The sequence below is a fragment of the Musca autumnalis genome, unplaced genomic scaffold (genome assembly GCF_047663935.1).
Source record: "Musca autumnalis isolate F117 unplaced genomic scaffold, ASM4766393v1 scaffold_4, whole genome shotgun sequence".
NCBI classification, from domain to species: domain Eukaryota; kingdom Metazoa; phylum Arthropoda; class Insecta; order Diptera; family Muscidae; genus Musca; species Musca autumnalis.
In genome coordinates, this window is record NW_027411977.1 from 177,352,082 (window position 1) to 177,366,522 (window position 14,441).

The 14,441-nt window shown below is 34.4% G+C and overlaps 1 protein-coding gene across 3 annotated transcripts; it reads left to right on the top strand.

The window, feature by feature from the left end:
* The first annotated feature begins 1,579 nt into the window (after window positions 1-1,579).
* LOC141402331 (protein scylla-like) lies at window positions 1,580-8,285 on the top strand. Of its 3 annotated transcripts, XM_073983300.1 has the most exons (3): window positions 1,727-1,857; window positions 2,087-2,590; window positions 4,690-8,285. In XM_073983300.1, exons 2-3 carry the CDS (start codon window positions 2,530-2,532, stop codon window positions 5,415-5,417), a joined length of 789 nt encoding a protein of 262 aa, XP_073839401.1. In that variant the 5' UTR covers window positions 1,727-1,857; window positions 2,087-2,529; the 3' UTR covers window positions 5,418-8,285. The 3 variants fall into 3 exon arrangements, with proteins under 3 accessions (XP_073839400.1, XP_073839401.1, XP_073839402.1); XM_073983299.1 differs by having other exon boundaries at window positions 1,580-2,590; XM_073983301.1 differs by lacking the exons at window positions 1,727-1,857; window positions 2,087-2,590 and adding an exon at window positions 3,515-3,633.
* The last annotated feature ends 6,156 nt before the right edge of the window (window positions 8,286-14,441 follow it).

Consider the following 14,441-nt stretch of genomic DNA (forward strand, 5'->3'; position numbering starts at 1 on the left):
GGTTTCTTGTAAAAAAAAACATGGAAAATGTTTTTTATATTGTTTGTTAAGCTAGGTAGACCTAAGTTTGTGTAAATAAAATTCCTTTTATTTCATTCTTCCCGACGTTTCGTCAATGTTTGTTGACATCTTCAGGGGATTGGTCTATTTTATTAAAAACATCAAATTAATCTATCTAATCTTCATGACAATATAAAATTAACTTACAATAATTAAGAATATATTCACATGAAGTTCTTCGTCAATAAGCACACATAATAACACAAATTCTAATTTTAGAGACAACTTAAATCTATATCACTGAGTTTGTATTGCAGCGCGGTAACTAATACTAATGTTGTTTGTGTCTTCTTTCACGTTCATCGTCTTATTTATCTTCTCTTGTATTCGCAGGCTTTCCACTGTGTATCTTGTTCTTTCTCTATTGATTTTGTCTAAAATTTTGACATTGTCAAAGTTTGCTTTATGTCCTGTTGTTGTAATGTGTTGCGCCAAAGCTGTTTTTTGAGTTCCCTTTTCGACGTCTGCTTTGTGTTCTCCTAATCTCGTTTGTAATGATCTTTTTGTTGTGCCTATGTATACTAAATGTTTTTTTTTTTTCGAGCTCAATAAGTGACCATAACCCTTTAATTAAGTTCATCTAGGTATAATGAAAAAATACTGTGACACTCAAAATTGAGACCAATAGACTTTATTGTGACTGCTAGTGTCTTTTAAATTCCAATTCCAATTAACTTAATTTTTTAATTAATTTTGAACAATTTTTATTTCATATCAATCCCAATAAAATCAAAATTGCAATATATTTGAGTTTTTAATTTTCTAAATTCCGAGATTTATGGTTGAAACAAAAATTTCCACAAATAGAATACACAGTAAATATAAAAAATTCTTCTTGATTTATTTTTGTATTTCTTCCTATAAATCTTCATTCGAGGAACTGGATTGTGTGAAAGACAAATCTTTGCGAATTGTTTTCGAACAAAGATTTTTTTGTTGAAATCACAGCTCTTCCAGATTTATGCCAAATCCTCATTTTTACACAAAGGACACTTTTCAAATGCCTCTCGTATTGTCTGTTTTGTGAACATTATTCTCCTCGATGTGCAAAAACCAAAATGAAAAACAATGTATCCGAATTTTTCGGGAATGGTAGATGGCTGATGTTGTTGCGAATCGTTTTGTTGTTGGTAGTGATGTATTTACCGGCAGGAAACATACTAACAAGCCCAACAGCAACAACGATAATATAAAGCAAAACAACTCAAATGAATATCCAACAATTCGATAAATTAGTTTTCTCTCGTGAGTGTGTATATGTGTGAGTATGTGCGATTCCCTAGTAAAAAGGGAATCGAAAATTTCAGCTCAAAGAGCAGCTTAAAACAGCAACAATAAGAATACTTTATATGAGTCTGAGGGGTGCTCAGCTGTTTTCTGTGTGTGGTTCCATACATACAATAAGTGTAAATATCCCCCAACTGATAAATAGTGACAAACATACAAGTCTTATATGTTTGTATGTATGATTTCTTCTTTGCCTAATGTTAGTGTGAGGTTGTTGTTGTTGAGTGAAATAGTCTGTGTGTGTTCGTTCGGCATAGAACACAGTAAGTACTATGTACGTGCAACCTGAGTACGCAACTGAGTGAGTAAATTGTATACTAGCAGCAATGAGCGCAAAGGATTGGCAGCAGCTATATAAGGCCGCCGCTACTAACCGGCCGGAATAGTAGCTTCGTAGCACTGCTGTTGAACACACAATAAAATATTCAGCCAAACCAACAACAATAAAACGGCATTTTCAAACAAAAACAAACCCTCATCAGACTTTTCATCCAAAAAAACAACAAAACCGTAAAGGCTCAGCCAAATAAGACAACAAAAATAAACAGCAGCAAAAAAATTATTAAACTAAAAATTACACATACATACACTTACACATAATCAGAAATTGTTACAACAGCAGACTTTTTGTTTTGTTAAAATATTTATTTAAAAGAAAGAAAGAAGAAGGCTTTTGCTACAACATTTTCAAAAAACTTCTCACAGAAAATTAATAATAGTAGTTTTGTTTTTATTAAAGAAAATCTAAGAACATTTTTTGTGCAACAAAGTTTTTCTCAATGCTACTAAAACAGTGTTAACAAAAAAATTGAAACCAAAAAACAAATTAAAGAGAAATACCACCCACCTATTGACTCAAGACGAGGAGAAAAACTTTAATCCACAGCCGAGTGTGAGAAGAAAGTCCGAAATGAACTTTTAAGTTTTGAAATTTCTTAAGAAATTGTGCCGTATTTTATTTTGTGTAATCGGAAAAAGAAGGACTTAACGGAAGTAGAAGAAGTAAAAGTAAGGCAGGAAGGCAGAATAAAGATCCCGCAAGGAATTCTGTCGCCCACCTTAATGAAAATTGTGATATTTTTTTAAAAAACCCCAACAACAACAACAAGTTAATTTTGTTAAATACTTCAAAAGAAAATTTGCTTCGTTTTTATACTCTATAAAATAATCAATTGCCCACAAATGAAAATGGAGGTGTTATCCGTACAAAATCAATATCCTGCTCATTTTGCTCTAGCTACAGGTAAGTTTGTCAAAAAGAAACCCCTTTTATTTTTGCTACAAAGCCCCTCTGTTACCCGAACCCCACGAAACAAGGCTCTTATGCCCACCAAATGAGGGAAGTTGTTCATACCCCCTTTTTGCGGGTGTTAGGGTATGTCCGTGTGTGTCTGTGCCTCTTGATAGATACACAAATAAATGTATCTGCTGGATATGTTTCTTGTTCGGTTCCTGCCACCGACCGACCGTCCGTATCTGCCACCCAGCCTTGATGTTGGTGATAGGTTTAAGTGTTTAGCCCATAATTTTTGTAGGCTACAGCAAATAAACAAACAAACCAATACACAGAAAGTCAGCCAGTTAGCCTGACTGCCAGCCAGTCAGCCGGACAGACAAACCGACTGACAAATAAACATATGAGCTGATGCAAGAAACAACTGATTTCCAGCTGTGCTATCAGCTGGAAACAAGTTTTTCCACTTTACTTTTCTGTTGTCATTTTACTTCCCTATACCTCCCTCTCATAATCACTCATTGCTCTGTTGAGCCTATATCTCGTCTTCCGCTAACATCAGGCGAAACTTGATGGTGAAGTTTTTCTCTTTTGAGTGGCGGGGAGTGTGCTTGCTAGCTGATTTTGTAGGTATCTCTGGTTTTGTTGGCAGTCAGCAGTCACTTAGCCTGAAACCCAGCCAAACCGGCCCCTATTATTTACATACATTTGCTCCAACAAAATGTTGGTCATTTACTTTATCCAGTTTTTCATTACATCTCTCCTTAGTTGTTACTTTTGAGTTAAAGAGCATATGGAAATTGAGAAAGAGACTGTATGAGTTATTATTTGTTCTCATATTTTACATTTTGTATCTTATGGATATTGAGTGAAATATCTTGGGAATATATTTAGTATTCTATCTCACACACAATCTCTCTTTGAGTTAATTACATTACACCGGTAGTCGGTGCAAAAAATATTGGAGAAATTTTAGTTCAGTTTTGTCTGTCTAGTCAGGTGGACCAAACGTACATTAGGCGTTATGTCGAATGATATTGGAGATTTTCAAAGTAAAAACAATATCAGAAATAATTTTACGTATTTAAATCAGATTGAAATCGTAAGATTTCTAGTTTTTTATTGAAAACATGATTATTAAAGAATGGTACAATAATTTGGAATATTGTATTTTCGCATCACCTGAATATTTTGTAATAACTGTTACACTGTCTTTACACAAATCGTGTAATTGAAAATTTGTCAAGGGTTACTAGGAAATTTTTTCCTGTAACTTTAAGAAAACACCAAATGTTGAAATCATAAATTTGTAAATTTTGTAAGGAAAATGTGGAAATATTTGATAAAATGTTAACTTGAATATGTTGGGGAGTTTCAAACTAATTTTACTAGTTTTAGAACTGATTGATAATACCCCTTTAACTTATTTCAAATCGCGTAGAGAATTGAATATTTAAATTTTGTAATATTCTGAAAAAATCGATGACAATTTACAATTTTGGTTAAAATTCATGCTCTTCCTAGCAGTGGGCTGCTCTTAAATTTTCATTTTCATATTTTAAATTTTTTATTTATTTTAGTTTGAAATATAAAAATTTTTGACAAAATATATTTAGTTCATATCATTTCATTAGTTTTCTAATAAAAACCCAACAAAAAAATTAATTACAAATGTCCTTATTAAACCATTAGTTTCACAATGGCATGTCGGTAAAATTGTTTAGTTATTTTTTGCCCATTGAAATAACCAGCTAATCTGAGCTAATAACTACTTATTTAAGGAATTTTTTGGTGACCAAAAATAACTAATTTTTTCTCACGAAATTACCTTGTTAAAATAATGTTTAAGTAAGGACATTTGTAATGAATTATTTGCTGGGAAGGCAAAAAGGCATAGTCCTTCAATTGCTTTTGTATATTCCACTGAGATTGTACGTATTCTATATGTTGACCCAGTCAATGGGTTCTTAAAAATTTGATGACAGACACTAAAATAGCTTAGATATTAAATCAGTTTTTCATACAAAATACAAATCTGCTTATAATTGATTTACCATTATTGATACATTTTATTAAATATTTTCTTTTTTCGCTTTTTTTAATTTCAGATTGGAAGAGTCAACTTACATTATCTACACCCACACAAGGAGGTTCATTGAAATCTCAACCCTCCTATAAGTTTACAACACCCTTTAAGCCACATCATCACATCAACCATTCACATAATCATCAGCATCATGGCAATATTAATAGCAGCAGCAACAACAACAATAATAGCAGTAGCATCAACTATAACATTAGCAATAACAAACAACAACAGCAGCAGCATAAAACAAACAACACCTCCAACTCCTCAAACAAATTGAACTGTGATAATACTACCACCACCACCAACAACACTAACAATACAACAACAGCTTTGCAAACAGCCGCTGTCCAGGAGCTATCGCTGCGTCTTTTGGAAGAGTTACGTGCTGCCAAATCACGTCATTTGGCATGCACAGAAGTATCGCTACCCTGTGATCTCACACCACGCATAGCGTTGGATATTTTACGTTTAGCCCGTGAAGAAACTCATGGTCTACGCGAATGCACCATCTATATTGAGTTTGAAGATGAACCCAATAATTCAAGGCGCATTGCCACACTTGATCTCAATCAGCAACGTTATGGTGTTGATGCTCAGGCCTATGAGATTTATGTGACATTGCGTCAGGATCATCGAGGCTGGACATCGTTGCTGCCACAATTTATGAAGAATTTATCGCGCACCATAACAATAAGTCCCGATTTTAGTATAACCAAGCATAAGCCATACTCCAAGAGTTTGTGTTAGACACATCAACAGAAAAACAAACACACACAGTGATAATCAAATCTAACACTGGATTATAATCGATATATGTATGTATGTGTAGAAAAAATAATATATTTAGTAGGAATCAAAAAACAAACAAAAATAACAATTATTATTTTTTTAACTCTAACAAAAAAACAAAAGAAAAAAACAACCAAAAAATTTAACAACATTCACAGGTCCCATTTAAACACACAAAACTACATTCAAGACCAAAACTACATACAAACATATACTACTCTTAGAAAACACACGTACATATACATACTATATATGGTATATTTATATGAAAAAAAAAAAACAAAAAACAAAAAGAAGAACCACCCACCTTTTTAGATTTCTATTTAATTTTTTTTATGAAAAACTAAAACAAAACAAATCTATACCAAACAAACCCACTTGACTTGAAAGCAAAAACAAAAAGTCCAAAAAACAAATCTCTTTTTTGTTTCGTATTTCTCTATAGTTTTTTTCCAGTTTCCAGTTTCTAATATAGGAAGGTTAAGGGGTTTTCAAAGCTCATTGATTACCACTGAAACCCAAGGGAAGTAACTTCAAACATACACAAAAGAAAAAACATTTGTTCAAATTAGGTTTTAATAAATTATTTATGTATTTTTTTATTATTATTGTTAAATATTTTTGTTTAGCTTTTAATTTTATTTCAAATATTTTTTTATTCTGCTTTAATTTTTTTATTTGACAAAAATTTTGTTCCATTTTTTGTTTAATTTTTTTGTGGATATAAATACAAAAACAATGAAACATTTTTACAAAAAATGCCAGCATTTATATCCTTCCAAAGCCCCTTCAAACTACTTACCCTAACTTTCCAAGACATAAAAGCAAAGGAAACGAAATGAAGTATTTGCCAAGATCTCCAACTCATTAAAATGTGATACTGATTAAGTTGCTTAGGTTAAGAATATTATTATTAATTAATTATTAAAAAAAACACACAATTACAAGTTACAACAACATTTGCACAAGTAAATTGAGGTACATACATTATTTTCAATGGTCAAATTTTAAAAACTCGAATATTGTTTGAATTTGTTGTTTTAATTTCAGTGCCTCAAATTCCTTGTGAAAATGTTGTAACTATGGCCCTGGTCATACCATGGCTACTAAAAAGGGGTTCAATACCATGTAAGGAGGCAATCATAAGTCCCCTTTCTTTGTCCGCCCGTAAAAGAATACAAAGTGAAATAAAATGAATGCAAAATTCGAAATTCAAAATTTTCACCTAATTTTAGTGATTTAGGCTTACAAAAACAACATACAAAATCAGAATAACTCAAGGCTGCATTACTGGCTTAATGTTAGGTCCTTAAAAAGTAATTAATTTAATAAATTATTAAAAAAAAGAAAAACAAAATTGTGAACTTGAAAACCAATTAACTGCGATATGTGAAAACGTCTTGATATCAAATTTCAAATTTAAAGTAACAAATAAACAATACAAAGAATAAGTAAAAAATTAAAAATTTTTAAAAACTAAAAATCCTAACCAATAACATTTCACAAACAAACAAAAAAAAAATGATGATATGAGAAAACTCGAAAAAAATACACAAAAATCTTAAAAAACATACAAAAATATCTCTTAGATTGTAAGCTACTACAAAGAATGAAAAACAAAACAAGGAAGAAGAAAAAATATAAAAAATAACACACATACACAAAAACAATAACAAAACAACACATTTTACCAAGTCTCTCTCCACTCCATACCCCCACTAAATTAAAATCAATTGCAAAAGAACAGAAAAAACAAATCATATTTATCTATGTGTTATCAAAGAGCAAAAACAAAACAAAAATACAACAAACTAATTATTAAATGCAATCCAATCAAATAGAAACCTACACAAACAAAGAAAACCTAGCCGCTTGTACGTAAAATTAAAAATTTTACAGCAACCAAATACTTTTTCTCCTTGGCCTATTAGGTCAATTTTGATCTCAAAGCTATCATATTTTAATTCGAAAAAATTACATATTCTTCAAATTTAAATTTTGTCAACACCAACAAACTTACAAGTGCAAGCGGATGGAACACACATAAAATATAGAAAACAAAACCCATAGTCTTTTCTAATACATATTTAGGTTAAAGAATAACAAAATTTCTCACATGAACACATACACACTCATTTTCTTCAACTAAATTAAGTAATTAAAATACATCCTTATAAAGGAGTGTATGTATGTGTTAGGATATCATATTTTTTCTTCACCCACCCCACCATTTATATTTTTGAATTGAAACAAACATTTTGTTAACAATCACATTACATATGTATGATGAAGTTTTTTTGTATTACTTATTTTCTAAGGAAACTTTTATTAATGTATGTAACTGTTCTCTGTTTTTAAACAATTATTTTCTTAATTAATATCATTACGTTTATAATCATCACCATCAAGATGATTATTATTGCTACAACATTATCATCAACATTTTTAAAATATTATTATTACATATTATTAACAAATTAGGTTTTTTTTCCAATTTTAAACTGTGACATTAGATTTGAAAAATATTATAAAAACAAATACACAAAAAAACATCATGATGATTACACATATTTTAGGATAACAAATTTGAAGCAAATTGTATGCAAAGTTTTTTTAATGAATTATTATTATTATTTATATTTTAGACTACAAAAACAAACAGAAAAAAATTACAAAAAAAGATATATAAAAACAATAACAAATTTGCAAATAAACATTTTGTATAACTTCATGTTAACACAATGGCGTTTGGTGTATGGATGATAGTATTCATCGCCACAGCGACCAATGTTACAGAAGTGTTTGAAAAGTATTAAAAAATAAAAATTGTGTTTTATTTAAAATTGGGTTTGGGTAGCAAATGAGGCGAAATGGGTTTCAAATATTATTAAATAAAAAGTAATTTCAAAAAATTAATATACAGTGTTTTATCTATAAATGCACTAGAAACTAGAAAATAATTTTTCGCTTAGCCTCAATAACTATATTCTTCTTCATGCCGGAATCTTTTAAATAAAACGCTTGCCGTTTTATTTTGTCACCATTTTTAATTTAAATGCAAGCGTTTTATTTAAAAGGTTCCATCATGAAGAAGAATATAATTATTGAGGCTAAGCGAAAAATTATTTTCTAGTTTCTAGTGCATTTATAGATAAAACATTGTATATTAATTTTTTGAAATTACTTTTTATTTTTAACTTTTTAGTAAATTACTTTTTTTGACCACTGAGAATCCCATAACCAAATTACATCCAATTTAGGCCGAAAATGTATGTAGATACAAAATTTAAAATGCCTGAAATCAGGAGGTACCGCTATATGAGGGATATATTAAAACCTTAACCTATGTCCATAATGTTTACCATTGGAAACTCCAAATGCCAAAGTACAGCCAATTCGGACTAAAAATAAAGTAAAATCCCCAAAATACCTAAAATCGGGTGGTACCGCTAATGGGGGCTATAGGAAATAATGGGCCCATATTGGTTTTGGTTTCATATTCATTTATTGTCATCCAAATCTGAAAAGTGTGCAAAGTTTTAGTTCGATTGGTCAACCGCAACTGTGTGAAAAATGAGTTACTGGATTTGAACTAAACAGACAACAAAGCAAGTTAAATAAAACATTGTAAAAATAAAACAAATGAAATTTACCTTTTCTATACAGGTATCAATTAAAAATGAAAGATTGGAAAATTGTAAGAAGTAAGAACGTCGTAAAGTTCAGTCGTCATAGACTAATGAATATACAGACGATTTTTTGGGGAAAATTACAACATTTCCTTGGATATTTTTATCTGAGGATATAGTTCCCATCAAAAACTAACCCCATGTATCCATTTGCAAGAACAAGATATTTATTAACTTGTATTTTTTGGCATTTTATATTGATTTTCTTGGTCAACAATTTCAATTCGAACATACTCGGTGAGAGCATTCCGTTGCCTTTAAATTCATTAGTCTATGCTTTCGTACATAAAAGTACTAAGCTCTTTCGCCACGCTCACTGAAGAATATCGCTTTTTTACTCAAGGTTTAATACCAATGTTACTTCGATGTTTTCTGCCCATTCAGAATACGAATTACAATGTTACAGTCATTCCAGTTGGACAATGCATGTGTAACATTCAAAATACCTTAAATCTGGAGTTACATTCAAATTGGGAATATACCAAAATATGAACCTATATTGATACTTTTCTTCGTCGAGCTTTTCTACCTACTGAAAATCTGAAATACCATATTACCGTCACTTCAGTAAAGACTTCACATCGAGCGGTATCCAGAGCTCCGATTTGCTCGTTTTTCCTCCGAGTGAAAAGTACCTGCGAGTGGGAGTACTCGAAGAGTGCGAGTTTTAAAAGAAGTTTACTCTCCACTCTTTTCTTATATTTGGGAGCACTAACGAATACTCGGGGTTTAAAAATAAGAGTGGGAGTGAAAATACTCGAAATAGAGTACGAGTTTACTCGAAGAGTAAAAAGGAATTGATATATTTTTGGAAAAATTTGTGTATAGTGTTGGTGGGAAGTTTATGAGGGTGAGGGGCGTTGGGAGGGGGAATTGAGTGGGGGTAAGCTGAGGGGGGGGGGTGACGTAGGGGATGGAAGATACCAAGGAACGGTCCTGACCGGTTTTAACATGGCAAAGCCCAGGATTTATCTTGGTCCCTCTTTCATCCCAAGTGGACACTGACCTCCCCGTGGTGTCACCTGGGGAACTGCCTTTAACACCCGTTAAAGGTAGTGAGCTAACATGTGCCGCGCGTTCACCCATAAGAACGTTAAAAACTTGGGTTTGGGCGTCGGGTTAGTAACCCTCCCCTAGAAAAAACAGCCTACTATGAAAAAACGAAAGAAAAGAAAAACAAACCCCTCTAAAGTTGACGAACCCCGCAAACGTTTTAAGGACCATGATCTGCGAATCTGCACCTGGAATGTTCGCACTCTTTATAGAGAAGGTGCAGTCTTCGCATTGGCAGACGTACTTGAAAAGTACAAGACCGATATTACTGCCATACAGGAAATACGATGGATTGGGAAAGGCGTCACAACAACACCTAAAGGTGACGCACTGTATTATAGCTGCCATGACGTAAAGCATGAGTTTGGTTGTGGATTCGTAGTTAGTCGGAGACTAAAACATCTTGTATCCAGCTTCACTCCAGTGAATGAAAGACTTGCTGCAATTCGAATAAAAGCTAAATTCTTCAACATCAGCTTTATTTGCGCTCATGCTCCCACTGAAGAAAAGGATGAACAGACCAAAGATATATTTTACGAGCGCTTAGAAGAAACATATGACCGTTGCCCTGCCCATGACATTAAAATCATTCTAGGCGATTTTAATGCCAAAATTGGAAAGGCGAATATCTTTGGCCCAACAGTCGGGAAATTCAGTCTCCACAGTGAAACATCTGACAATGGTATGAGACTGATAGACTTTGCAGCTGCAAAAAACATGGTAGTTAGCAGTACCAGATTTAATCATCCCGATATTCATAAGGGCACCTGGCTGTCTCCAGATCAGAAAACAAGAAACCAAATTGATCATGTTGTGATAGATGGAAGACATTCATCGAGCGTGTTGGATGTACGATCGTTCCGAGGCGCAAACATTGATTCGGACCACTACCTTGTTGCAGCAAAGGTACGCACCCGCTTAAACGTAGCAAACAAAGTACGAACAGACACAACACGAAAGTTAGACATCGGTAAGCTGCAATCACAACAGATAGCCACAGCATATTCCACTCAACTAGCCCAATTGCTTAATCAAAGCCCTCCTCATCCCGATAACATATCAGCGCAATGGCAAAGCATTGCCCACTCCATGCAAACAGCCGCAAAATCCATACTTGGATACCAGAGACCTCCACCAAGGAATCCATGGTATGATGAGGAGTGTCGTGCTGCCACCGAAGAGAAAAATGCGGCATATAAGGCTACTTTACAATCCGTAGCAACGCGTAGCGCACGAGAGAGATACAGGGAGAAAAGGAGAGAGGAGAAACGTCTTTTCCGCAGGAAAAAGAGAGAGATGGAAAAGCGGGAGTGTGAAAAAATCGAGATGTACAGGAGCCAGAATGAAGTCCGAAAATTCTACCAAAGAGTCAAGCATCAAACTGACGGCTTTGGTACAGGCACATCCTCCTGTAGAGACCAGCAAGGTAATTTGGTAACTGATACAGATAGTGTACTCAGGATATGGAAAGAACATTTTTCAAATCTGTTGGTATCCAATAGCAGCGAAGACGACGAAGATACCACAGTCCCAATCCCAGAAGATGGTATTGAATGTATACCGCCCAGCCAAGATGAGGTAAAGACAGCAATAAATCGGCTGAAGAATAATAAGGCAGCAGGGGCCGATGGCTTACCAGCCGAGCTGTTCAAAACCGGAGGCGACACGCTGATAAGGTGTATTCATCAGCTAGTTAGCACCATCTGGCAGGAAGAACGAGTACCCGACGATTGGAACCTGAGTATCCTGTGCCCCGTCCACAAGAAGGGAGATAAGACTGTATGCTCTAACTATAGGGGCATAAGTCTACTCCCTATTGCCTACAAGATCGTGTCAGGGATATTGTGCGAACGACTAAAGCCAATGGTCAACGAGATTATTGGACCATACCAATGCGGCTTTAGACCTGGCAAGTCCACCATTGACCAGATATTTACCCTGCGGCAAATCCTGGAGAAGACCCAAGAGATGCAGATCGACACCTACCACCTTTTTGTCGATTATAAAGCAGCCTTCGACAGTCCGCTGCGCTCAAAGGTATTCCAAGCCATGTCTGAATTTGGTATTCCCGCAAAGCTCATCCGGCTTTGTAAAATGACTTTAACTGACACGAGGTCCTCAGTTAAAATAGGAAAGAACCTCTCCGAAGAGTTTGGTACCAAAAGAGGTTTCAGACAAGGAGACAGCCTTTCGTGTGACCTCTTCAACATCCTGCTAGAAAAGGTTATACGAGAGGCAAACGTCAAAAGAAGTGGCACAATCTACACCAATAGTCACATGTTACTTGCTTATGCTGATGATATAGACATCATGGGTCGATCAGTAAAAGAAGTAACTGATACCTTTATAAAAGTCGAAGGAGAATCTGCTAAAGTGGGTCTGGCGGTAAACGGTGAGAAGACCAAGTTGATGGTGTCGACGCGCAATGCGTCCATTGAGCTCGGACCGACTGTGGAAGTTGGTTCCTATAATATTGAGGTAGTAAAAGACTTCGTCTACCTCGGCACCTCCGTCAACACAACAAACGACATCAGTTGTGAAATAAAAAGAAGAATTGTATTGGCCAACAGATGCTACTTTGGATTAAGTAAGCAGTTTAAAAACAAAGCCACATCTCGTCAAACAAAAATAACGCTCTACAAAACACTGATACTACCCGTGCTGATGTATGGCTCCGAAGCCTGGGTATTTGCGCAAGCAGACATGGCAGTGCTTGGTGTGTTTGAGAGAAAAATTCTTCGAAAGATCTACGGACCAATCTGCGTTGACGGTGAATATCGACGTCGCATGAACCACGAGCTGTATCTGCTATACAACGACATCAATATTGTTAAACGTATCGAGATGCAGCGATTGCGTTGGCTAGGCCATATCAAAAGAATGAGCGATGATGAACCCACTAAAAAGGCGTATGAATACATGCCACATGGCGGTGCACGCAGAATTGGCAGGCCAAGGAATAGATGGCGCAAACAAGTGGATGATGAGATGACAAGGCGCGGTATTCCAGAGAGCAAAGCAACAAATAGAGAGGAATGGAGATCTCTTCTTAGTTCGGCCTATAGAACAAATGTTCTGTAATGGGCCAGCTAAGTAAGTAAGTAAGTAAGTAAGCTGAGGGGGGGGGGGGGGGGGGGGGGGCAAGCTGACTCCATATTCTCTTGTCCGATAGGTTAAAAAAATATAAACATAAAATTCACGAGTTTATAAAGAAAAACCAAAAATTGCAATAGTTTAAAAAAATCCTAATATGGTCCGAAATGGCGCGATTTTAGAACAAATTGGTCCAGAACGCTTTGATAATGATTTTAAATTAGATTACAAAAAAATAAAAATTTTAATGAAAAGCAAATATGTTGTTATGACAGATAAAATTAAAAAATGCATTACAGAACTTGAATGCATTTGGTGCGGAAACTTTTTTCGCGGTAGAGAAAAATTGGCACCGTATTTCATAATAGTTTTTCATGCTCTACACGGCTATGTGGTGGTATTTTTGATATTTGCAAAAAAGTGCAAAAGGTTATATCCCTAGTGTACATGCAACAAAATTTATAAGCAATTCATGACTAAGTTTCAAACTGGATGGAAACCAACATTTTAGTGTGCTTAGTCTTAAAAGGAGAACACCAGTTGTAAAGCTCAATAAAAGCAAGCTTTTATGATTTTTTTTCCGAGAACACTACGTAACTTTTTGGCATCCATCTGAAAGAGAAAAATATTACGAAGTTTTGAGGCAGTCTACGAAACCCAGCTTTTATTAAAGCATTTTGCGGTGCCAACTCTAGCTCGAAAACTAATAAACCAATTGTCATATACACGGTGCTCTTGTAAATCGCGATTCAAGTTAACATTTTTAGGGGTTGTTTAGCTTTTTGCGATTTTGCTTGGAAACCGCAAGTCCTATCAAAATGGGAATAAAGAAGATGTTGTAGCTATCAAAATTCTCTACAAGATTGACTTTAATGATATTTTCGTAGGTTTTACAACTGTTGAGATATACAAGTTGAGGCATAAGTTGAATGTTTTCATTAAGCTCGGATCGGGACCAAATTTTTTTCACAGGTAGGTCTTGTCACCCTGATCACAAATAAATATAACATTTATTGCGGAAGTCCATACTTGCAGAGATATGGGCCTCTGAAGTTCCGAAAATTCCCTTGTTAAGAAAATGTATGATTTTAAAGAAAATGTTGTTGCCGTTCCCTAGACTGCCGTTCTTTAATCTCCGGCCGAAGGA

Coding starts and splice junctions, on each gene's coding strand:
- LOC141402331 (XM_073983299.1), top strand. CDS start 2,530: ATGAAAATGGAGGTGTTATCCGTACAAAATCAATATCCTGCTCATTTT. Junction 2,591..4,689: donor TCATTTTGCTCTAGCTACAG/GTAAGTTTGTCA, acceptor TTTTAATTTCAG/ATTGGAAGAGTCAACTTACA.